The sequence below is a fragment of the Poecilia formosa genome, unplaced genomic scaffold (genome assembly GCF_000485575.1).
Source record: "Poecilia formosa unplaced genomic scaffold, Poecilia_formosa-5.1.2 Scaffold257, whole genome shotgun sequence".
Classification (NCBI taxonomy): domain Eukaryota; kingdom Metazoa; phylum Chordata; class Actinopteri; order Cyprinodontiformes; family Poeciliidae; genus Poecilia; species Poecilia formosa.
Genome location: NW_006800196.1, coordinates 880,569 through 907,914, shown reverse-complemented (window position 1 = coordinate 907,914; position 27,346 = coordinate 880,569). Strand labels below are relative to the sequence as shown.

The following is a 27,346-nucleotide window of genomic DNA, read 5'->3' as shown; positions in this document are numbered from 1 at the left end:
TCCTCCTCCTCATTTTGCAGGAAAGCGAATGTACAGTCACATGAACTCATTAGCATTTCATCCATGTCTTTGTTTTCTCTCTGCTCTGGCAAAAAGAATCAATAGGCATAATGCAAGTTGAAAAGAGAAGCATGAAGAAATCAATCTTAGCTCGCAGTGAGGATGAGAAACTCACTCCCATGTGCTCTCATAATATCAGCTCCTACACAGAGAGCGCGAAGGAGACGGTCTACGGGGGAGGCCCAGAGGACATGGCAGGACTCCACCTGCACTCCTGATCAGTAAAGGGGGAGGCTTAGCTGTCGCAGCTGGAGAGACTTCACTCTGATCAATATTTCATGTCTTACATAAAGCTGTTGCACAGGTCATATTTTAACCATCCCCAGGCTCAGCTCCTTTTCTTAGTGAAATATTCCTCATGGACGGTTAGAGAAATAAAAAAGGTTTCAAAAGAGCGAATGAGAAAAATCAAGGACATTCCTCAAGAGGAAACGTCTGCAACTAAACTCGTTTTAAACAGATCCCTCTCTTTCGTTTGTAGCCTCTCTGATATCCTGCAAAGCATTACTCATCCGTGTTGTCATGTCGATGACATTCTCGTCAAATAAGTGCTGATGCACACCGCACAAAAGAGAGGGGAAAAAAAAAACACTCAGTTTCATAAGATTTATTCATATGAAAATAATATAACAATAATAAGAACGTAACATACATTTTGAACTGCATTAATAAGGATTCTGCTCCACGAGATGTCACCCTGATTTAGGAGTCGTCTTATCTTTTTCACACAGAATCACAAAATTTGTTAAACTATATATAGATATATATTTGCTAGAACAAATGCAGTCATGCAAAATGACTTCTTTCTGTGCTTAAGGAAATTCAGCAACACTTGTGAAGATTTTGGTAATTTTTGCTGATAGCTTTTGACAAATGAACTGTAAAAACAAAAGAACAAAAGGAAAAGGAAGAGAGAAATGGAAAAAAAAAATCCAGCCCGCTTAATTTAACCAACTAATAAAAAGGCTGGCTCACGTCTTGTTATATCAACCACATCACAACACCTATGCAACATCCCATCTCACATTGTAATATCCCTCTAAAGGTGCAATAAGTGATTATTTCTGTCCAATAGTACAAACTAACTTTGACAAACTATTCTAATCTACTTCTTTCCCTGCCTACTCCTTCGATTCATCATAATAGATGCATTAATAGCACCAAAAGCCAATGAATATGCGGTCATGTTATAATATTGATTTAAAAGAATACATTAGACAAATTGAGCCAATATCATGTATCTTAATAGTCTTTAGCATTCTCCTACGTTTGCTGTGCCAGAGATATGTTGAAGCAATTTTAATATCTGGCTCTTTATAAAGATCTGTATATGATTCTATTTTAACAGGATGGTTCAAATTATTTGAACTGGGGTTCTGTGGTGTTGTTGTGAGCAGTCAGTATTCTGCTTGCAGTAGATGACTACCTGATCGAGCTCAGTCTGCAGGAAGAGAAATTAGTTCTCTGCATACACTCTCATGGTACAATACCCTTGAGCAAAAATGGTATTTAGATTAAATAAAGCAGATAAAAATATATAGACTTACCTAAATAACATTATTTATGTTTATTTAGATCATGACCGCTGGAGAAAGACACCAACCTCCCAAAAAGCCCTAAATGAATAAGTGGGTATAAATGATGGTGGGATGGATGAATGGATAGATTGATTATTTCAGTTAAAATATTGTGATTGTGATTTATCAATCTAAGCAACAACAAAGAAATGTGTTGTTAACATACATCCTGCTAAAAGCTTGTGAGAGGGAAAAAAGGCAGCCAGCTGAATAGCAGTGCACAGCAATGTTTGGGAGGGTGGCATTAATCCACTACTCGATACTTAATTTATTTTAAAAAAAAACTAGGGTCATTCTGGTACTATTTCTCATATAAAAAATATATTAAACTGCATAACAGATGGAAAAAAGTACACGTTTTTAAAAACTACATACTTAGATATTGCTAATTGGCTTTCCACACATCAGTTTAGGGCCCAAACCAAAGTGAGTTTCTGACATCTAAAGACAGAAATCTACCTCTGTTAAGCAGTGGTGTAATAAGATCTTCTGGCGCCAGATCTCAAGACAATAAAATGTCACAATATTACTCATCAAATCCAAGCCTGTGTTGTAAACCGCTATCCAGCTGCTGCCAGCTTGTGACTATCTGTCAAAATAAATGTAAGTTATTATTCTGAGCACTGAACAAAATGGTGAGCATTTAATCTTAGTACCCTGTTCCATTTATATACTTAAGACTTATTTTGAAGTATGAGAGGAAGTAGTTATTGAGCTGTTGCACTGTTCTGTTGACAAAGTTAGCTAATGCAGACGCCGTCGGGTTGGTAAACCACAGCACTGAAAAACCTCCACCACTTTTAAATTTCTTAACTATCAGGATTTTAGCTACTCAGCAGAAAAGTTGGAAGAGTGACAGATAAATTATGAATAGTTTGTAAGCATTATGGGAATACACGTATAGCTAACAGTTACTAGCGATGCAAACATTACTGTCCGCTTTGCAGCTTCCTGTTAATGCTAAAGTAAAGGAAAACAATGTTTTTTAAATGACTCTGGACTCTTTCATAATTTCTGTTCCTATATTTTATTATTCTATATGTTATTATATATTATGTATCCTATTCTGTACTGCTGTATGTTAATTCAAAAATGTAAAATGGATAGATTGATCAAGCTTGAAATGGGTGGTTTTTCACTGTAGAGAGATTCTAAAAAGCACAGTCTGAAACATAGAAAACCTTAACTCTGCTTGTTTGCAATGTATCACATTTTAAATGTTTCTATGTGAATTAGGACCCCCTTAAATTTAGACATGTATGGAAACCATAATATATCAACCAGAATAACCTGGAGTAGAATATCCCATACAGATAAGATTCTTTGTGGTTTGTAAAACCTTTACATTATATGTGAAAACAGAAACATGGGTCATTCTTTGTTTCCCCAAAATCCAGTTAAAATCTCTTCTTGTCTTGTCTTCATGAACCTATAATCATATTGTTTTCTTTAGTGAGCTGTATTTATTATTGCCCACCTACCGGTAAGTGTAGCACACCGACTACTCAATCGCTCTCCACAGAACCCCACTTCTAAAAATCTGACCTGTGATCTACAGTTTAGATACGTTTGATCAAACAAAGGTGGTCAGAAGAACATAGTAATGTGTGGTAATTAGTCGTAGAAGTGGTCTTTAGTGGCAGCTACCGTGTAGCAATGTGCTTCTGTGTAATTCTTGATTGTCAGATCCCGACCTTCCTGCCGCCTGTGATGGCGTCGGTAAAGTGCGGATGAATTGTGACCTCTGAAAGCTTTTTTATTTTTTTCCGTAATGCGACAGAAGCAGGCAGCGTCTGGGCAGCTTGGAGGCGAGTCTTTAACGAGTTAAAAGGCTGATGTAGTTGAGGCCCATGAGAGGTAGCCGGCCTCGCAATCATTATGCTAAAATGTCAGAATTAGTAGCGTGTGTGTGGGTGGAGTCGCTTACCAGTGAATAAGAGATAACATGGAGGTTGAATGAGACTGAAGACTGACAATTGGAGAACACCAAGAGTTACCTCACTGTTCGTTGTTGTCAGAGAACAAATTTGTTCCTACATAATGTAGCTCCCGTAACTTACCTACACAAGAAAATCACAAAAAAACCCTATCGTTTGTATCTCTTGTGTCTGTTTTGACGTGTTTCTACTCTACTCTTGAATTTCTGTCCACTGTTCACATCCTTGAGATTTTTGTGCTTCCTCCTTGATTCCAATAAGTCTCAGAAATGAACTCCATGCAGGGGGATTGGGCAGAAAAGAGGCTCTGTGAAATTTGTGGCTGTATAGTCTTCAGCCACATGCAGGAGAAGAAATTCAGCCTGAAGCGTCCTTGCAAATACCCTACAGAACCACTAGATTGAGGTTTGCTCCCTGTGAGTCTGTGGAAAATGAAATCCCGGAGTGCTGTTCTCTGTTGGACACCGCTCCGTTGGTCCTCTTCACGAGTGGTTTCTGTATGTCAGTTAGACAGTTGTTTCAATCTTTTCGATGATCTCTATCATTGACTTGGAGGGGGAGAGAAGAGAACAGTCGTCTTGGTCCCAGAGGCTACCAGGGCTCGAGTTTCCATCTGTGCTCAACTCGTCCTCCTCGTCCTCACTTCCCTCCTCGCAGGACTCCAGGTAGTGGAGGCCCAGCGCGTTGATACCGGAGTCCTCAGAGCTGGACGGGGACGAGCAGTGGTCCATTTTAGGGCCTTTTAGTTTCTCGACAGTGGAGAGGTGTTTCTGTTCGCTGTACGGCTGTGGGACCGGCGGAGCAGGAGCCTGCCGCTTCGGGCTCACTGGCTGCTCGGGCGGACTGGGATTAGGAGGCATTTGAGGTGTAGCTGGAGCGGGCGGCTGAGGGGAGGGAGGTCGAGGCGGTTCCGGTAAGGGAGGCAGGGGCCGCTGCACGTAGCACATCTTCCCATTGATCCTTTTGACAATGTAGTCGTCCACAAACAGATCCGCGATGACACAGTACTTGGGAGACTCCAGGTGAGGCGGAGACTGGAAGCTGGGCGCCAGCTTCAGGAAGCGCTCGGCCAGAGAGACGGAGAGGTCCATGGTGTCGCTGCACTCTGAACCGACGGGCGGCACAGCTGTGCTGGGCAGCTGGCACACATTGGTCATGGGCTGGTACACGTATTTACCTAAAAGCAGAGAGAAATAAATTACAACATCACTGCAAAAACTAATAATAATGAAGATACTGTAGTCAATCTAAATTGGGAAAAATGTATTTTAGAATGAGTCACCTTTCAAAATGTGTAACGTACTAAAAATGCAACTGGTGAGGAATACGTTAAAATACTCGCACATTTATTCACTTTTTTTCCCCATTTATTCTCTTTTAACATAATTACTTCACACAGAGCATCACATCATGAAAATCTGTTACTCAACCTTGACGAAGCTTTGCTCTGTTTAACCCTCACACATTTAGTTTAGTGTGACTATTGAAGAGTAAACATCATGGTGAGCCCCTAAGAGCTTCTGATGCCTTCAGAAGGAAGACATTGTACCTTGCTATGCACCTGGTAAGGGACTTAAAAAGGTCTCAAAATAATTTGAATCAGCAATTCAATGAACAGTCAACAAGTGGAACAACTTCCCATGTCTGGTTGTACAAAAACATTTAATAAAACATTTGGTACCTACTGTGGGTTCTTGCTATTGTTGATTTGAAAATGATATTTATACAAGAACCATCACTGATTCCCATGCCAAAAGAAATGTGACTGAAAGCCAAACAGGGAAGAAAAAACTTTTAACCAGTAACTTTTAAAAAGGATTTTACACTGTAAAAAACAATATGATGGAGATATTTTTAAATCATTGCTTTACAGAAACTTGTTATACATTGACACTGTAAATCAGTCTGAGGTGAACTATGACTGACGTGTTTGTCAAGCAGCTGACTGTGGGCTCCGTCTGAGCAGACAGCCCAACTAACTAAGAAGATGATATGACCTTGTTGTGCTATTAGTGTTACTTCTTAAAGCAAAACTGCAACAAACACTTTCAGTTGAAAACCATGCCTAAATTTAGCAATTGTTTACTCATTGTATCAACATTAAGATAATGTAAAATGTTAAAAATAATATTATTATTATATCTGTAATACGTTAGATTGTTTTATCATTTTGGTAATACAGTGAAAGCCTTATATTTCTTCTAAAAGATTACTAACATTAGAATAGTTCTCCATACTCATGCTTAGCAAAATGACAATATAAATCTACAATGTCCTAAAATGTGGAGTGAAATGCCCTTAAAAGTATACTTTAAAATTATTCATTCCCTGCCTATAGTGAAGAAATCCTAAATTTCAACATATCATTCAGACACTTCATTTAACCATGAATATCATTTTAGAAAAAACATTACGGTTCAAGTGAATAGTTTCCTTACCTTGAAGTTATCAGATATGATTTTAAAAAAGGAACTAGATTTACTTTTCAATAAACATTAAAGATGTAGCTTCTAACTTTTACAAAAAATATAGATTTTTTTTTTTACATATTTGCTGTCACTATGTCGTGACAGAATAGGAAATTATTCAGTCTAATCGTAATGTTTTTCTAAAGCGGTACATTTCTTCAGATAGCAGCTCAGGGACGATGTGGAGGAGATTGATCTTTTCACAGATTAGCTGTCTCATAACACACGGTCATGACCTGGTGACAGTTTTAACAAATGTAAAAAAAGAAAAACATTATTTTTTTATAAAAGTTACATACTGCAGCTTTAGCAGTGACTTTCTCCTCTTATTTTCAGTTCAGGAAAAAATGAATAATTAACAGCAGAAGTAAAACATTTATATGTCGTTTTTAATATATCGACAAACCATTTCTATAGAGAGGGAAAGTTCTGTGAAGTTTTGAGAAACACCCCCCCTCCGAGGGATTCGAGGCAAATTTCAAACCTTTCTAAAAGCTGCCTCAGGCCTAAATCTATTTGAAACCCACAACACTGCCTACCAGTAAACACAACAACAGAGTCGGTGACTGGAAGAACAGGGCATGTGGCAGCTAATGGGCCCAGCATTTTCCACAGAAGCTGCTGAAAACCAACACAGGGTTAGAGGCAGAGAGCAAATATGAGCATCTCCGTGGCTTCGAGGTTAGCACTGTCACATCACATCAAGAGGACCCTGAAGCAACCAGAGCTTATGCGGACTTCCTCTGGGAGCTCCGGTTTCTCCCAGAATCAAAAACACGCTCAGTTAATTCGCCTGCCTTTGACAAAGTGCCCTTGACCATGACAGCTACTCAGAACTAGAGACTGTCACTGACTGCTATACTGTAGCTGTTTGCTGCTCAAAATACTTTCAATAGAGTGCTACTAACTACAGCAGTATTATAGAGGATGGCAAAAAAATAAAAAATAAATAACAGCTTCAAGTAAGTCACAGCAACAAACTGTCTTTAGCATTACAGTAGAGCTAGTAGCTAAAAGTTAGCTTAGCAAAGAAGCATGCCAACAGTCCCTCTCTTTAAATGTCATGGGGTTTTCCATAATTGTTTCTTTTTTACCAATTAGCATTTAGGCAAATATTTACAGGCAATTATTGTGGCAACTGTGTTTAGCGTTTTTATATACATTACCGAAGATGTTTTTTTTAATATTAGTTATAGCTCCCTGCAATTATTCATAAATGCAAAATGCTAAAGAAATTCAAAATGTTTTATTTCTTGTGTCAAACCTTGGAGGAGAGATTTCAACTGCCACAAACTTAGAAGAGCTGCATTTGCAATGTGCTTCATTTGCATTATAATCAATTATGAAACGTTGAACATGTTGCTAGTGCACCTGGCCCCAACACTGCGAGCCACAAAACAGCAACAGCACAAATAAAAACACACAAAAATATGCTTTCAGTCGATCTTGGCCAAAGATGCCCCTTTTGAAACATACATCTGTGATAACAATCTGTTCATCCTTAGGGTCAATATTAATTTTCATATCACAAAGCAGTCTCTGCTGCCGAAGGTAAAACATTTATTTTCTTACTACCAACATCTGAGGCCAAACTAGAGCAGGGCACCCAAGCCATTTATATGACGCCTGAAAATAAAATGTGTGGCCCACCTCAGGCATGTATAAAAGACAATGTTCACAACTAGTGTAAAGTGAGAAAGTGTTTACCTCTTTTATAAAAAAAAAAATACCATTTTCAAATTATTTTTCTTATTTATTAGAGTAAATAATGTTAATGTTATATAATAAGGTTCAAATCAACCTGGCTTAGTATTAAAAGGCAGTTACCTCCATTATTAAAATATGGATTAAATCTAATTAACCAATTTTCTTTTTTTTTTTTTTTTTTTAAAAGCTCAGTTCAGTTTCACTAGTCACACCAAGGCCTTATTACTGGGAATAAATAATTCGCATAAATAAATCTGTTTGAACAAAAAATTAGGCCAAAATATCCACACAAAAAAACACAACCCTCTCCAGTCTACAAAAATTGAAGAACAAATGGGAAACAATTGACACTGATTAATCTGAAAAGCCTTGAAATGCAATTTCTAAAGCTATAGTACTCCTGCAAATCACAGTGAGAGTCATCCCACATGAAGAAAACACAGAGCAGTAGTGAACATTCCCAGGAGTGACCACCCCACCATAAAAGACCGTAGAAACATTCAAAGCACAGCTGACTTCGCCTCATTTGACCTCAGCGTCAATTATTAAAATCCCCCAAACTTCAGAGAAACGTCCTGTGGAATAACAAGACAAAACTGGAATATTTTTAGAAGGCATGTGTCTTGTCATCTGGCATAGAACGAACAAAAAGAGCATCAAATTGACAGTCAAACATGACGGTGGTAGTGTGAAGGTTTGATGTTGATTTGCTGCTTTGGGATGGAACTACGGATTCTGTTATTTTACAGAAAAGGAAGTGAAAAATGGAGAATGTTCAGCCATCAGTGTGTGGCCTTTATCTTAAGCACATTTTAGTTGTGCAGTGAAGCAAAATTGTGAGAACAAGCAATCAAATTGACAAGCTGGGATATTACCTTCAACAGGAAAACCATGTTTTAAAGTTTTCCCACAGAGCCAGACTGATTGAGATAGTTTTTTGGAAACTTGAACTTTTTTTTTTTTAAATCAGGTATTCTTTGTCTGAAATGAACATCAGTTTGATGATCTGAAACATGAAACTATGACAACAAACAGCAGCACATATTACAGATTCAAATTACTAACTAGTGTTAGGTTACACCAGATTTTTCACAATGTATTATAAATTAGCCTGGTCATTTACAAGTTTCTAATGCCTCCAAGATTTTGCTTGTTGTTTGCAGCTGATTGACTCCAGTGTTGCATGAATACTGTAGCTGTCTGTCTAACAGGCCCTCAGGAGAGCCAGAGAAACTACAGAAGATGACAAGCTTACACATCACTTTCTACCGCTTTGTGTCCTCGTCTTTTGTTTCCACTGGCATGAAGATCCATTGAATCAGAACGATTTTTTTTTTCTTCCCCAGGTTACAGTGAAAACATAAAGTACGGAAGTGGCTCTGCTTTGTGTTGTCAGTGATTTACAAATCGGCTTCTGTCACAGAATAGTTTTCATTCTTCTAACCAAATCGTTATTTAATGATGCGAGTCTCCATCAGGCACCAGTGTGGGGGGGATTAAAGAGGCTGAAGCTTTACAGTGTAAACGCCGTTAACAGAAAAACACTGGAGCTCATGTCGATGCAGACAAAAGAGGGAAAGCAGCAGCCGGGGTCGGTTAAATGAGGCAAACTCAGTGGTCCATGTTCAGAATGAGATGAGCCCATTCAGCCAGACAAGAGCGCGCCCACAAATGAGGGCTAACGCTGTAAAAAGGCGACGTGTTGACATTTAGTTTTTAGCATATTACATCTAATTGCATTCATCCATCTGGAGTTTCAAATACCAAGAGCTCTAGTGAGGGACGGACAGATGCCTGCTCGGACACACAGCACACACACACACACGCGCGCACACACGCACACACGCAGACACACACAGACATATGGAGCCAACACTACAGCAACACTAGCCGATTTTGGCAGCTCTGCAGAAAGAAGACAGTGAGTATGTAAATTTCCAAGGTGTCTACAGTCTCAGCTAAATACATCCATGTGTCTGTTCGCCTTGAGGAACATTATGGTAAAGCTGCAGATCATTTTGTACAGTGACTTGGCTGAAACAAAGAGAGGAAAATCCACAAACACAAAGGCAGGCAAAAAACAGGAAGATGGATAAAATAGAAGCTTAACAACGCACGCTGGAAAATATGAGTTTATATTTGGTGAAACTGAACATAATTTGTTATAAATAAAATGAAAATGTACTGTAGCAGTGCATTGAGTAATTGAGACAAATTTTATCAAGTAAAGGGAATTACGAAGTTAGTAAATTAGCAAACATTAACTATATTGGTGGGAAAATCAGCAGTTTTTAATCAAATATGTTTTATTGTGGCTTATCATTAAAAAAAAAAATCAACTCTTTACCAAATAATACCCCAATCTTATCCCCACCTACTTTCATTTCATACCAGGAAGTAAATCAATTCACATTCAATCTAAACCACTGAAATCGTTTTATTTTTCAGTGAAGTTAAACGTGATCATGGGCTGACGGAAATAAATTGTCATAAAAATATACAAATCTCACATATAATTTAATTTAGTTGTACGTTATTGTCTGAAGACTTTGTATTTTAATATATTTAGGTCCTGGTCAACATTTGGGGCAGTTTTTTCTTATAAAAGAGTTTATAAATCCTGATCAAACTAAATGTAATCTGGGCAGGTTCCTGCAGGTAGGTATTATTTATTAAAGTTAAGTAACTTCTTTCAGCTACAGCAGACTAGGGGTATAATAAAGAAAATTACTTTTAACTCAGCGGATGTCAGGGCAGGTTATACAATGGGCCCCTGGCTTTGCAGATACTCACAGACAAATGGTCAGTATGAAATATCTTATGGTGTATGGTACAATTTCATAACCATAAACTTAAGTTTTAGGCAAACTTAAAAACAAATAACTACAAACTGTTGCTTTATCTAAACCCTAACGTCAGTTACAGGTTGGAAACATCTGTTTTTTTAACAGCCTAAAACAGATGTAGACACTAAAGAAACATCAGGTTTGACTGCAATAATGGCAATTACAAAACATACAGCGTATGCCCATCCAAATGAATAAAGTAGATTTCATTTTCTGATCACATAGCACCTTTCTAAATGTGCTAAGAAGAGGATACCAATGCTGCTTGTGTTAAAACATTGATTTATTTCTTGTAAAAATAGGCACAGCTCAACATAATGCGCATTCATTGATGCACCGAAGCCTCAGCAAAGCCAGACAGATGAACAAATGTGTGCCAAGTTTGAATATCATGTAGCTACACGTCTCAGAGTAAGACTGAAGGATAAACCTGGCACAAAACTATAAAAACTACACAGATATATTGATGCAAGTTCTCATCTTTCTTAATCCTCCTTATCACACAAGACATTGTTTGGTATTAAGTGGCGTCTGGATTTGTGTGTTATTCTCACCTTAACTAAGCCATGTTAGGGTGAGAAGTCAAGCCACTCCATTCAATTCTGTTGTTTCATAACGCAACTTTATTTGTAAATGGACAATGGAAATGCTTTCAGCAGATTTATAAAGCTGTGTGTGGGTGTGATTCTCATTTCTGAATTTTAATAATAAATAAATTGCATACATATGCACAGGCCTGATTTCTATTCATTTTCATCCATGAACGGGTGCAGACACTCCCCTAATTAATCATTTGCATATCGCTCCATTGTCTGCACCATCACCAGACAATAGATGTGACAAAGAAAGCGACAGCGGAAAAAAAAAAAAAAATATATATATATATATATGCACATCTTCCCCAGATGTGACACAGAGACACATTTATCAGTGAATAGAAAAGCAAGTCTGTTTTATTATGGATCTGTTCTGATATTAATAACTAAAGCTGCTGAATGGAAAAAGTAAAACAAGTAATCAGCTCTGTAGGTTTGCGGAAACAACTCTGCAAAGGTGAAAGTAGAAAGTGAAGCTCATATGAAGAAAGCGGCAACATGCATGGTGGACACTGTTCCTGCCACTGGTTGACCAAAGTCGTTTATGGGCAAGTTCAGGGCTGTGATGGAAATGGATTTTAATTGGTTGTAAACATAGAAAGGGCTAACAGCTGTTCTTTTTTTCTTTCTCGCAGCAGGACGTCCACCACAGTGCCACATCATTTTCTCACTTTAAACTTCCAGCATGTTTGAACCTCTTTTTCTTTATAGTCAAGTCTTTATAGTCAACACAGAAAGTTTGCTACAGTATCTCACTGAAGATGAAGCTTGTGGGGTTTTTTTTCCTTCACTGTTATTACATCTGATTCTTATCAAATCCAGAAATAACAGACTTTTATATATGTGCGTCTCAAAAGTTTAGTTACTTGGTTTGGTCTTTATAAACACTCCATCCAACTACCCAGAATAAAACATATTTTTATCATCATTAGTACCAACTTTTGCAAAACTTTATTTTACTGCAGCACTGCTTTTCATGTCACCCAACAACACTAAAACTACTTTGGTAAAAACACAACACCCTAACAATCCCATAAAAATAAACCTACCTTAAATCAAAGCTACACAAAAAATAAAGTACCTGATATTCTTGATATTGTTTTTTATCTGGCCAGGCAGTCACAGATTTCTGCCATTCAAAAATATATATGTATATATCACAATGGGATCAGGATCACAACATAGGCTTGTAATATAAGTGCTAGTGCTTCAAAATTAGTATAACTACAAAATTGTTGCAGCACATGGCGCCACACGCAGAAATTCATCTACGCTGATGAAGATTCACTCACCTCAGCATCCAGAGTGCTTGAGGTAGTCAGAGTTGGCCATCCTTTAATAATTAAGCTACTGAACAATAAAGCAATAATTGTCTGACAAGCAGGGAGCGCTCAAAAAGTGTGCCGTTTTCAACCAAGATGGTCAGAAAGTCACAAAGTATGAAAAAAAAAGACAGATCACCACAAAAGAAACATATTCTGCTCTTATGCAGCAACAGATTGAACCATTCACTTCCTTCACTCCACCAGTTTAATCCCATACAAAACTTTTTTTTACAAAGTGCCAGCACATAGAAAGACAAGAAACCATGTGACGACATCCTTGGCTAAATTTGCAGGATGTAATTAAGTTACGTCCCAAACCTTTTAGTAATCCAAAGGGAGGGTGAATCAATCTGACCAATCAATTGTACGGTGTACATTTTAGGACAACATCCTCAGGTCTCAGGAAAACATCCTCACACATTAAAAAGAACGGCCTCGGATGTCAGACCGTAGAGAAAAAGCCATCAGACCTCTGACTAAACGGCCTCAGAATAAAGTCTTGGCAAAAAACGGCCTCAGACGAAAGGTCTCAGAAAAATTGGCATCAGAATAAAAGCCGATGTGGTTTTATCTGAGACCTTCTCATCTGAAGCTGTTTTTTGTGTTTTTTAAGACTTTTCATTCTGATGCCGTTTAGTCAGAGGGGTCGTTTTTTCTCATGTGTGAGGATGTTTTCCTTGGACTGAGGATGTCCTAAAATGTACACCATAGATATTTATTTGTCTATCAGTTTTTTAGGTGCCTTGCATTTATGCTTTGCCTCTTAATAATATTTCCAGTCAAATAATTGGGTGGACTCACCACTGTTGATGCCTACAGCTGCTAAAACTTTTAGTGACCAAGAAGCTGAAACTTAAGGAAAGAGGTGGGAACCTTGTGGTTCTGAAAAAATAATAAAGTAGAGAGATAAATGTCTTGCAGCACCATTGTGCAATGCTTAAATACCAACCTAATTAAAGATAGTCTCCAGAGAGGTCCCTCTATTATGAATTACAGTTTGTACCGGATAAGCCATCCTGGTGCATTGTTGCCTCATAGTTTGTAAATCTAAAGTTTCTTGTGAAAAACTGATGACAAAAATATTTTCCATATATCTGCCTTTCTGTCTATAAACACTGTGGAGAAAAACAGAAGCAAAAAATAAACAACATTGTGTGTGATCATTTCAATGAATGATAATGTCACAGTGGGCAATGTTGTACTTCATTACTAGTTTTTAGACAACACTACAGTAATGCCAAATCCAATAATAGTGTATGACAACTTTAGTTTAAACTGGAAATTGTTTAAACTGGAAATTGTTTCCAGTATTTTTTTAAATAAAGTTTCTGGCAAAAAAAGTGATGTTTAATGTATAAATTACTTTGATAAAAGTATATCTTGTTTTTTTTTGTGTGTGTGTCTTTTCCTGTGTGAAAGCACCAACAAATGTGATGCTGCAGGATATTTCTGGTCCTGTTTTAAAGTAAATACAGATTTTTTAAATCTGCCATTTGTGGCATTAACAGTAAATGTCAAACATTTTAGTCAATTCTTTGACTTGCACATTACTGAGCTTTCCACAGCAAACACAGACACAATGTTTTGCTCTGCCAGGGGCCTCATTCGACCAGCTGCCGAACATGCTACACTTTCAGCAAGGACTGAAAGAACCTTTCATCACATCACAATTAAGTGCAGCTAAAAGCATTGATCAAATAAAGACATAAAATGTAGTCACAATGAAAAGCTTGTATGTTTTTCCAGCACATCTGGACATATGGAATTTTAGCAAGAGATCCGACAGAAAAGTCCAATTCAGGACACACTCACATTTATTCATTTTACCAAATGGGTAAAATTATTCACATGTACACGAATGACATATGTGAGCATTTCCAATTGGAAGGTCAACTTTTAATGGAGTATCCCAATCTTTTCACGACTGCACATGAGACGCATATCAGAGGATATCGACAATGAAATAATTTCCAACTGCACTTACACAGGATAATTATAGTATAAAAATGAGGGTCTTTTTCGTCTTTATGGTCCAGGTGAAAAAAATAAAATCCACAGAAAACATCAAGGACATTTAAAGCTGCCTCCGTACAGCATTGGATCAAGCAGAAAAGCAAAAAGAGGATGTTGTAAATAGCCACAAGTTATTTTTTAGAGATATTTACGACTGAAGAAAGAGTAAGGAGGTTAATGATGAAGTGGGAGGGCTTGCAGTTCATCCCTAGAGGAGGCAGTGGATTATTCTTTTGATAACACACATCTCCAGCTTGCATGTCGCTTCTCCTCCTCTCCCTGCTCGTGGCAGGCTGCAAGCTGCTTTCTCTGCTTTAATGGACAAGGTAGAGTCTCTGGAAAATATTACAGGACACTCATTTGTCTCTCTCACTCTCCATTACGGAGCTCCAACATCACTCTGTCCACTTTTCAGTCCGCCTGACTGCCTGCAGGCTGACGCTGGGACTCTAAACAAGCTCAGTGTGAAAGAAAAAAAACAAACAAAAAGAAAACACAACAAGCAGTTCCACAAGTTTTGATTGTCTGACCAATCTTTATGTGCGAACCACAATTACGCATACACTTCATAGTAGTGCTTTATTAAAATCCAACAAGACATGTCTGTGAGTGCAGATTGCTAAATCTTGTTGGCTGGGTTTTTGTGTTCAGAGCTTTCCTGCAAAACAGCTGCAGGAAGAGCAGCAACACAAGCTGCCTGTTTCAGCCAAGATGACGCTCTGATTCAGGATTTTGTGAAACTCCCTTCCTCTTTCCTGTTTCAAGATCACTGGGCCAGAAACTGCTCCACATGCAGCCACTGGTCATTTTACTGAGTCCTGTAAACCAAGTTCTCTCTGTGCAAAATATGCTATTCTTAAGTTTTTCTTTCCGTAAACGTTGCTTCTATGTGAAAATGTTTTGTTCTTTTTTAACAATGTCCTTTAGCTGAATAGTTGGATAGTGCTATAACAATCCTGAGCTCAAAACAAATTCAAAAGTTGCCATTAAATATCATTTAATTTTTTTTCATTTAGACTGTTTTCCTGCCAAACTTTCTCACCAAACATGCATGATTTCCAGTGGAGTGTAATGTGAATAAATTATGTGGTGGTACTGATGCAACTTGGCATTTCAAAAGGAAATTTGTTATGGTCCAAGCAGAACTTGTTGTGCTGGGCACATAACTCCTTCACTCAAACTGGAGACAATGAAGACTGGCAAAACGGGCGAGAAACAGGAGACAGGAAGAACGAGCTGAATGTCTACTAAAGAAAAACTCAAAAGCTGCATTTACAATTTTTTGTTAATACTCATAATCATGAGTAAGAATTAGGCAAGATGCTTGCTGCATCTTAAAACTGGGATGGGGAATTATCTGGACTAAACATATTGAAAAATGACAAGATTTTACCACATAAAGTCTGAGCCAAACAAAACCAAATATTGCTCTAAAAGTAAAATCCAACATCAAAACATTAAAAAATACTATACAGTTAGATGATTTTCATTTAGTTGGGTGTGTGACACTTTTTGAAGCACAAATATGCCAGTTATTGATTATCTTATGAAACCAAAAAAAAATAAAAAATGTTCCAGCAGTAACATTTCCAAACATACAGTCTGTTTTTGACGCAACAAAAAGCATTACTTTGGTGGATGACACATTTTTCAAATAATGACATTTGGGTCAACAATACAAATTTTCCCACTGAATGATATAGTAAGTTTTAAGGTTCTAAAATATTATATAAATGCAAAAAAAATAAATAAATAAATACATAAATGTATGGCAAGTTTTGCCATTATTTGTCAACTGATGTTTTTAAACTTAAAATGCATTTAATCAGTTTGGGTTTTGCAGATATAAATTAATTAATGAGAACAAGTATTTTATCATACGGTTACACTAGAGACATTACCGCTGTGTTTATGCTGTCAGACAAAGATTACAACAATGTTTTTATTGCCATTTGTTAAGAGTCATGGCAGACAAAATGTTTCAAAGCACTCCACGCCAAAGTAATGCAAAGATAGCTGATAAAGAGGCTGAACCTCCTCATTAGGTTTGCATCAATACATCAATAGCCAATGAGAGCAAGCAGCATTCCTATAACAATTTCCTGCCCTTTATTATGTAATTTCATATATGATACATTGCTTAGTTCTGTGCTGGCTTTTATTTCATTTTTTTTTCTTTTCTATTTTTTATACCAGTCAGTTCAAAATTAATGATTTTCTTTTCTTTAAAAAAAAAAAAACATTTCTCATTTTAAAATAAAATTACCAATACACAAACTCTGCTTTGGAGAATATGACCTGCAACTTTAAAACCTCCTCGCTATCAGGATTGGTTTATTTTTCTGTTCCTGCTTATGTAAAAGTAAAATGAAAGCAAAAACAGTAAACAGATGTGGTGATGTTGCATCATATCTGCTCCAAATCATGGCCTGAAACCGGAGATTTGGGACCCAAATGTACCCTTTCAAGTCCTACTTTTTGGGATTTGATTATATATAATATCCTTGTTTTATTGGAGGCCAGCAGTGTTTGTTTCTTCTCTACCTCAAGCAAGATTGGGTAGCAAAACAGAGGCAGCAGTGGACCCAGAATTAAACTGGCAGGCAAGATCTGAGAGGTTTTAGCCAGAAAAAAAAACTAAACAAAAAAAACTCCTTTATATTCTCAAAGCAGAGTCTTTTTACTGGCAAGCTCTTCTCCTCTATGAGAGGAACTAAGCACTTGATCTTCACACGGCCCTTTTGTCGAAACGTGGGGTGTTTTTAATGTTGTCCCCGTGTGTTCACGATTACTATAAAGGCAGAACACATGCAAGCAAATATGTGTGCAGCTATATATAGAAACTACTACCCAGAAAGCGACGGCGAGTAGCTGAGGAGGCAGTTACAGTAACAGCATAATTTGATGTTGCTGGAAGGATGTGGAGCACACCGATGGGATACCTGTTCTCTCTTACTCTGCAAACATTTTGCAACCATGCAGAGAAAATGAATAACACAAATAATTTCAAGACTTCCTGGATGGATGTCGATCCAGCTTTCCTCGACCATTAACGGTGATAGGTGTACAGTATTACACACTCTTCCCCGACTGTCTGACAATGGGGGTACACATTGAAAACACTGTGGAGCTTTTCTCCTCTCTGCTGCATCGAAACAAGTGGAAAAAGTTTCGTTCGAAATCTTGAAGTCACAGCAGCTTATGAGATGATAAGCAGAGAACAGAAATCCAATTACCTCACCTTTCTTTCTACAGTCACATGTGATGCAACTCGGCTGACACCAGAGCACACAATATACTGCGCCCTTCACACCCCAGTAAAGGTTTTGAAGCGTAATTTCACGGTGAAGAATGTTGAGAAATCCAACATTTAATTTCAATGTATTTATTTAGCGGGAGGGAGGGGGAAATTTCACCTTAGCAAATTATTGTTTTTCTCTAAATTTTAGGAGCCAAACTTATCTGAGTTTCTAATAATTCCTATTGAACAAATGCAAGTGCAGCATTTCTTATTTATGCTTTTCTTTTTTTTTGGTTGAATGTTCAAGGCTTACCATCTCCTTGAAGTTGAAACAAGGCAAAACAGAGGTCTAGCTCTCTTTTCATCAAAATGAGAAAGAGAGGAGAACATGCTATTCAAGTAAAGCAAACGTGTGTTAATCTTTATATGAATCACCAAATCGCTTCAAGAAAACACAGCCTCGCCCAAACAACCTTTTTTTTCTTTTGTTTTTTGTATTTTTCTGAAGTCAGAGCAAATTGAAATCAACTAGAACTGTGACAAAAAAGTCTGGATGGTGACTTAAGTTTATCTTGTCACCAAAGTCTGGAAGATGGACACATCATCACACAATGTGCTTAAAGGTTCAAATGTTCAATATCCTACACTGTGAGATTATGATACTGTAATAACAGCATAAATTAAGGCATTTTAAATGCTTATCGGAGGCAGCAATAAGTTGGAGGGTAACCAACTTATCAAATAACCTCGGAGCCATTTTAATTATTTTTCACACGTGTCTCAAAAACTCGTGGAATCGTGTTTCTGGTCAGAAATGCCTCCTAAGTGTTGTCAGTGAAAGATTATTTTTTTATTTTCTTCTAATTGGGTACAATTTAACCCTCCTACTGACAGAGAAAGAGGTCAGCGAAGTAAATCTTCCTGCCAATACTGGTTAGTATGAGTCTTTCACACAATATATAGTGATCTTCCAGATCATTCTCCGTTCTCCAGCTGTGAGTTATGGACCATCTATTGGCAGACTAAGTGGACCACGATTGTGAGGCAGTTAGCCACTATGAACTACTGACAGGCGGCAGGTTGGTGGAAAACTTTTTTATATTTTGTCATGTTTCAAGCACGAACCTGAGTTTATTTTTATTGGGATTTCATGTGATTTTAAGTGATTATCTGCTTGAAAACAGAAATCTGAAAGTGTGGCATGCATTTATATTCAGTCCCCCAGACTTAATATTTTCCAACCCCTGGTCCTCAATCTTGAAAAGCTTTTTTATTTGTGATGCTCACTTTAAAACAGTGAAAGCTTACTGTCACATGTAGCATAGAGGCAAAAAAATAAAAAATAAAAAATTCTTCCTGTTGCAAAGTTTAAACGTAAGTTCACATTAATCTCAGCTAAATCCTGAGAGTATAAAACCAAGCTCCTTTTCTCCTTTATTAGCTAAGCTGCAGTGGGAGGATATTAGATCAAAAAGGGAAGGTGGTGTAATATCTGGACAGACTTCTTTTCCTGGTTCTGCTCTGCTTCCATCACCAACAGAGCAGCAATTAAAATGATCGAAGGAGCTGTGGTCTGCAAACACTAACAATCAGTCAAGAACCTCGCCTCAGGCCCCGTTACTGATCCGTTAGCAAAAGGTGAAACGGTTTACAATTCAGCACTGCGCTTAATTCAGAATCAGTCAGCAAATCAATCTGCACAGGACAGGAGCAACCCCAGAAAACCTCCATGTTTCACTTTTGGATAGTTGCAACTTGCAAGCAGTGTAGTTTGACAGATGAGACTGTTGAGATAACCTGACAGAGAGAGAGATCCCACTTTCCTGTACCAACACAACAAAACGTATCCCAGAATCAGAAATTGGTGCCGACAGGAAACAAGCAGACTGACAAGACTGTTCAGTGCTCATTATGGCCTCTGATAGACTTTGTTAATGAGTAATTTATCACTCTCTTTGGCAAGTGTAATCAGTTAAAGAAGGATTAAGTGAGAGGAAGAAAAAAACAAGAATTCAGGCCAGGTGGTTCTAGTGATGCTTCAAGCAAAGGCAGTCATCAGATGTGACATATTGGCGGTGACACTAAACACCGCTAATTACTGCTAATGAGAGGCTTGGACTGATGTTGTTGTCACCAGCTGGGAACACTGCCTCCACCTACATCCAATTCTGCTTCTTTCCTCTCCGTTTTCTCTGCCAGAAAAGCTACAACAGGAAAAACACTCAAAGCCGCAGCGCCGGGGTGTTGCTCGGTTTTCGGCTGGAAATAAAAGAAGGAATTAAGTCACAGGTAATCATCGCCCCATGCTGTTCCCAGATAATGGAAATCATTTGTGTTTGAGGACATAAACGCTGAGCAAAGTGACCTTTTTTGTTTGTTTTCCTGAAAACCTATTAAAAATGTAATTAAAAAAGGCAGCTCAGCAAGGCTCCCCCGTGGTGGACGAACAATTATCAGCTTCTGAACAAGTTTGTGCTAACAGGCAGCAGCTGCTGGCGCATTCGAAATGAAAACGCGACGAGATACGGGGGCCGCCGCAGAGTTCTGCTCTTTTGCATTCAGCATTACTTCACTTTGCTGGAGAGAAGGAGGAAGTGAGCCAAGCTGAGGCGAGCATAGAAAGCAGCCGCATACAGTTTTCTCAGTGGGCGCCCTGGTTCTGTCTGATTCAGCAGCCAAAGATGGTTTATTTTCACTGCTGGTGCATGACTGTCCTGCACAGGGAAGCTGAGAGTGGAAGCACAGAGTGATGTGAAGGTGAGAAACTTTATCATGATTATTTTTTTTCCTACAGTTGAATGAAGAATGTTTTGGGAAAAAATAAAAAATAAAAAAAGGAAAAAAATAAAACAATCACAAACCTTGAAAATTTCCACATTCCCTGATGTCTCAGCCACAAACCTCAATATATTTCATTGGGAAGTTATGTGACAGACCAGTACAATATCTGTGCTTTTAATANAAAAAAAAAAAAAAAAGGAGAAAAATAAAACAATCACAAACCTTGAAAATTTCCACATTCCCTGATGTCTCAGCCACAAACCTCAATATATTTAATTGGGAAGTTATGTGATAGACCAGTACAATATCTGTGCTTTTAATAAATGGGACGTTTTTTTTTACTAACTCCCTTTAAATAAATTTGCATTCAATAGTATTGAATAGTTTAAAGTCGGATACGTTTATAAAACAAAATTCTGAGCTTCGAACATTTTAAAAAGCGCTGTTTGATAAACTGTCTAAAAATGGGAAGGCTATGCCAGAACTGCAAATCTACCAAGGAACCAACAGGCTGACTTTAATTCTGGAGGTCCACAGCTCCACTGGGAGAATTTGTATATCAAATACACATATTTTATGTCAAAAATCTGGCCACTGCTGAAAGAAAGCCAAAAAAAAAAGTTAGTTTAAAAAGTTTATCACAAGCCAGGGACACCAGAAAAGTGCAGGAAAAAGTGCAGGGACAGGAAAGCAGGTCATCAGATAGATCTACTGACAGACAGGGCAATACTGGAAAAAAACCCTGCTAAAATCTGCAAACGGCATGAGCCTCATGGAGGTTCATCTTCCAGCAGGAAAATAACCCCTAAACAATCAGAGTTACAATGAAATGATTGACATCAAAGTATAGTGTGGTACTTCAAATTTGGATCCAATTAAGAATTCATGGAAAAATGTGAAAATTTACAGACGTTCCCATTCCAACCTGACACAAAGAATGCTTTACTAAGTGAAAGAAATTTTTACTATGTCAAAGAAAGGGCACACACTTCTGTCCCTAGATATAATTTTGAAATTCACGCACATCATTTATCTTTCACTTCACAATTACAGCAGCCTATGCATTAGTTTGTATTGATCTATGACAAAAAAACAAATACATTGAAGTTTCTATTTTTAGTGTGACAAAATGTGGAAACGTTCAAGAGGTATGAATATCTTTGGAAGGCAGTGTAGTTGGATAAAATACATCCGCTCTCTCCAATTGTTTTACTGCCAGAGGGGAGGAGAAAGTCTAAGTGTTCACAGACAGATAAACACTGGATTGGCTTTGCCAAGCCTCCTGAATGCTTTCTGCAGATTGCAATAAACACTGGAAGGGATTCATCATATTTCTGTCACATCTAATATTTCAAAATCGCGTGGCTCATTCTGAAGAGAAGGTGGGGGCATCTGAAATCCCACGATTACACAGCAAAAAAGATTACAATGTGACTTGTGCGGTTGCATGCTGTAAGCCCCTGCGTGGCTGCAGCAAAGGAGATGGTGATTGTGTTTTACACTGATCTGAGGATTTTCAGGGCAGCTGGAGTGAGATGGGGATAAATTGGGGACAGCACAAAGAGACGGACACGCTGTCAGGGGTCGGGTTTATGCTATGGGGGACTGGCTCAGAAGCTTCAGGCTGAGAGAGGTTCAAACGGAGAGACAGGGTGTTAGCGGTAGAAGAATGCTGCCAAAATTCACCTCTCAAAGTCACATGTTAAATTTTGAGCTGCATGTTCCCAACATCGATAGTAAAAAAGGAAATTAATGAGTACAGCAGGTTCTCTGCTTTGTGCCTGAAAGAAACCCTTTGGTACGATTAAAATGTACTTTTTAGTTAGTGATGATTTCCAACATCTAAAGTACCACTATAGCTCTCCATTTCTCTTTTCTGTGAAAAATAAACATGCTTAATAAGGAGCCCAAATGAATAACAGTGTGCAACAATTTATTATAATTGCTCAAGATTATTTTACCACTTGCCGCCTGAATTTATTTTCAAATATAAAAATGTACTGGTTTTATTTTTGCTGTCGTTATAGCACATACGATAAATATAAATTTAACTGTAGGTGTGATGCCAATTAGCAACACTCAGCAAAATGTTGGCATGATAACAGATTTTTCTGTCTGCATTGTACAGTTTTTTGTGCAATACATCCTAGTCCTAACCAGCTTAACCAGCTTACGCCTAGGATGTTGTTTACAGACTGACCGAGAAATGACAGCCAAGTAGTTCCACTACAGTTCCAGGTATGAGTACAATATGCATTAGCAGGCAATTTGAATGCATTAACACATGAAATAGTTTGAGTTGATTCCAGGTAAATAAATGTTATCACTCAATTCTGTTACTTTCACATTTATCAAAGAGGCACAGGACAGCATGAGAGACTTCTTTCAGCCAGCTGACCATCCGTGTGCAGAAATAGGTAAGAAAGGCAGAGTACTGAACTACTCTATGCTTTACACAGCCAGCGCAAACTCTGTTCACTCCTGCACTGCCTCTAGCATTCCTTCAAAGGACGTTTAACCAAAAATAACCAGAATACACCCCAGTGCTGAAAAATAAACTAAACCCACCAGAGGACACACTTTTTTTTTTTAAACATTGGTATCACTGTGGGACACTACATGACCCATGCCTTTAATCAGCTTCAATTTCTACATAAGTGCTATTTTTAGCCATGAAATAAACACTGGCTGGTCTGCTGAGTGTTCATAGCATTATGTTGGGTCAAAATACATGCTAAACCGTGTTGCTAGCAGCTGAGATTTAATCAGCTTTTAAATGATTGCATATTACCTAAATCCAATCAGTTATTCGCCATACATCACAGAATCTAAATGAAGGTTTCGAAATACTAGATGTGACACAGGCTTTAAGAGGAAATCAGCAGACGTGGCCTTGAAAAAGTAGAAATGAAAGTGATGATTCAGATGTGTGACAGAGTCATCAGACTGCATCCAGAAAAACAGATGAGACAGAAACAGAAAAACAGAACCAGAATCTGGAACATAAAAATCCCTGTCTGCTAATGAGTCTGAGTTCACACCACAGACTCTGTTTTCAAGTTTTTTTTATAATTGAAGGATTTGAATCTGTTGAAGCGTAAATTATCATGAATAATACAGGGAGTATTTATAATAGATGTAGAAATGTTGTTAAATATAAAATAGAAGTTGCTCTGAGGACATGCTCTTAGTACAATGATAAACTTTCACAAAAAACTTTATTGCAGCATTACTTAATCATGTAATGTGCCTTAGGTACACTACATATCCAGGAATATTTTGCAACCACAGATGCTTAAAATTTGATTATCCTGATTGGTTACTGATTTAATAATGCATAGTAGTTGTAACAGTAAAAACAACATTGAAACACAGTTTTCTTGTACATTTGAGGGTGTTGAAAAATATACTTGTTTATAAGTAACTTAACTGGACTCTATAGGTTTGTTCCATGAACTCCAACCTGGGAAACCAGGTTTCCCAGTTACTGAGATAACTGTTAAAATCTTGATCTATAGATTTTATGCCAGGCAGAAATTGGAAATAATCAACAATTGTCTGTTAAAAAGAACATCATGTATCACTGACAAAATCTAACTCGAATTTTTGACCATTACTGTGTCTTGAAATTACAAGGGTGATGAAGCTTATGCATGTACATCTCAATAAATCTCAATGAATAATAATATTGGAAGGTTAATTTATGTCAGCAAATTAATTCTCTCCAATCACAACTTTAAATAATTAACTATTTAGAGTTGTGAGGACTAAATTAGCTGTATAATTTCCTGCTACATAACTGCACTGACTTTGGACCCAATAAAGAGCAGCAGACCAACACCAGCAGATGAAAAGACTACCGAGTTCATCACTGACTGTAGAAACTTCACACTTTTTTTTTAGGACCTTGATTTCCAAATTAAATGCAAAGGTCACTCTAATCTGAAAAGACTTCCAACAGTCTATCACATTTTATTTTTAACCCGGCTTTGACACTTACAACGTTGCTGCTGGTTCAGTTGTGACTTAACTCAACCAAGTTAATAGTTAATTCAATGTTTTTGGAGAAATTTACTCGGTCTAGTGATGTTGCTCTTGAAGCAACATCACTAGACCGAGTAAATCTCTCCAAAAACATAGAATGGGTGTTGCTTTAAGATCCTCTCAAAACCGCAGCTGTCAATGTTGCTTGTAGATGATTTTTGATTACACTTTTTCCTGCCACTCAACTTTCCATTAAAGCCTTGTTTCTTTAGCAATGACCTTTTGTGGCTTATGATTCTTCATGAAGGTGTCAGTAGTCGCTTTCAGCTCATCGTTTTGTTTCGTGACCTGCATGTTCTTTAAACTTCAATATGTAACCACAGATGGTTTGGCGGGGGTGAGGGGGTTGTTTGTTTTTTAACTGAAGAGATAACTACTATGTCTTGAAATATTTCTAAGAACACGACAGTCACAGTAAACGTTGAACTTTACAGGGCAGCCAGTGATGTGCAATGGACAGATAATTAATTCCAATTGTCACCCAATCTAAAATCTAAAATTAAAATTGTTGCTGGTTGATATTACGGTGCAATCAAAAGCAGAACTAGTTCATGTTCATATTCATGCATATTCATTACTTTATCTTGTCTTGACTACTGCAACAGCCTTTTTATTACTCCTGCAGAAAAATCCCATGAATTTCATATATGAAAGATGTTAATCGTCTCCAGTCAGGTCAGAGCGCTGCTGCAAGACTTTTTACCAGCACACAAAAGAGACTTTTAATCTCTCTACATTGGCTGCCGGTACATTTTAGAAATCATTTTATAATTCCAGTATTTGCTTTTAGAGCCCTTGTGGTCAAGTCTCAGCCAATTTCAGACCTGCTAGGACCCTACAGCACTTCTAGTGGTCTGAAATCTTCCAGATAAAGGATTTAATAGTTCCTCGAACACATTTTAAGAGCAGAGGGAGGCTCAAGACTTATGTATTCAGTCTGGTTTTTAACTAGTTTATGCTTGTATTATGTTTTATTATCTGTTTATGCTTTTGTCTTATGTGGTTTTAATGGGGGGTTTTCTATAGTAAAGCACCTTATGGTTTTCTGACCTGCAAAAGCGCCTAAATAAATAAAATGCATCTGTGTAACATATTAAGTAAATCAATATATGTATTTTTTTTCAATGATCTACTTAAATTTATGCAGATTTTCCTATATAATGATCAGTCTTATATACAATTGTAAGCATTGGTGTCTCATAGATTGAATAAAACTGAAAAAGTAATAATATAAAAACGCAACTAAAAAGGAACATAAAATTGATTTATAATCTATAAACTACGTATTTTTATCACAGTAATAGTTAAAATTATTTTAACAGACAAAATTTCTGTCCAGCCTAAAATCTATCAGTTGAAATTGTACCTATTAGTTAGCTGTTAAAACGCACTGAGATTTGAGCCTGACTTTTGATTGATTAAATGTTCTTCATGAATTTACTGAGAAACACTTCTATTGCCACTTTATTTAGTTTTCAAATACATTTTTCTTTATCTTTTTAAAATGTCATCTCTTTAAAGAAAGCGCCCAGCCTCTCTGCCTTTTGAACATTGTAAGCAAACCGAGCATTTCTTTAGTCATCACAGACGTTGAGTTTACATTCTTGTTGGTCATTAAAGCATGCAAACACAAACTTACAGTGACACCAGCCCAAGTGGCAGCACCAGTGCAGCTTGAAGCACTTCCCGTGGCTGTGCGTCGCGCAGATGGAGAGTCCATCACACGGCAGGAAGTCTGGTCTCCCCGCGCAGCTCTTGGCCAGAGCCTGCGCCTCGTCCAACTTCTCACTCTTCGGACACTTATGAGCTCCCGAGGCGGCCATGCCAACATTTCCCGGATCCAATTTTGTTTTCAAAACGCACGCACGGTATGTTGGAGTAAAACTAAAACCGATCCGAGAGGTTTTTCACGGTCCACGCAGCCAAGGAAGCTTTGTAGAAAAGGGGGGGTCGGGGAGGGGGGGTGGATAGATGCTGCTGGGTCTTCTGAATCTAGATCAGCTCGGTCAGTGCTCACACAAAGGGTGGCACAGCGTTCTGTGGAAGTACAAACGACGGGCAATGTCACATTCGAAGCCTCCCGTGATCGTGATCCACGCATCTCCCCATCTCTCGTGCCGTGGCGTGGCGTCGGGGAAGCTCCTCAGCTGTGCGCGCTGCTTTGGTGACGCGCATCCGAACTTCATCACAGAAACGGGAGGAGCCCCGCGAACACAAAGCCAGCTGCTGTGCGCACTTCAAACGCCACAACCAAGGGCTTTCATCAGCTCCTCACACAACTTCAAAGATCAAGGCTTGAATATGAAATCCGTCGTCTCCAACAAACCTTAAAGAACTGGACTTTAAAAGTGTCGATTTGTTCAGGATGTATTTTAATTAGCCGTAATTAAAAGCCACGGAGCATTCCTTAAAAGAAAACAGGCTACGTGGGTGGAATCGTGCAACCAATCAAATAAAGGATGCAGAAAATGGTTAATAATGATGAAAATAGCGGCATTGTAAAGCAAAAGATTCCAGCTGATCTCCAGCCGCTAGGGGGCAACCCTAACACCTGCTCAGGACCGGACGTCAGATTGAGATTTACCTGGAATGAGCCATTGATTTATGTTAAAGCAGTTTAAAGCTGCGGGTCTCCCTCTGTTCCTGCTGAAGCTGACCCAGCAGAAAGCAGGAGATACAAACCGCAAAAAGGAAACAAGAAATGAGCTTCTTTTAATCAAATAAAAACAGCAAGCAGGATGGAAAGAAGCA

The 27,346-nt window shown here is 38.0% G+C and overlaps 1 protein-coding gene across 1 annotated transcript; it reads right to left on the bottom strand.

The window, feature by feature from the left end:
- Nucleotides 1–652: 652 nt before the first annotated feature.
- On the bottom strand, nt 653–27,274 carry zgc:162707 (UPF0524 protein C3orf70 homolog B). The gene is made up of 2 exons (XM_007570303.2): nt 26,235–27,274; nt 653–4,751 (listed from the first exon to the last, which is right to left on the bottom strand). Exons 1-2 carry the CDS (start codon nt 26,416–26,418, stop codon nt 4,081–4,083), a joined length of 855 nt encoding a protein of 284 aa, XP_007570365.1. The 5' UTR covers nt 26,419–27,274; the 3' UTR covers nt 653–4,080.
- Nucleotides 27,275–27,346: the final 72 nt, after the last annotated feature.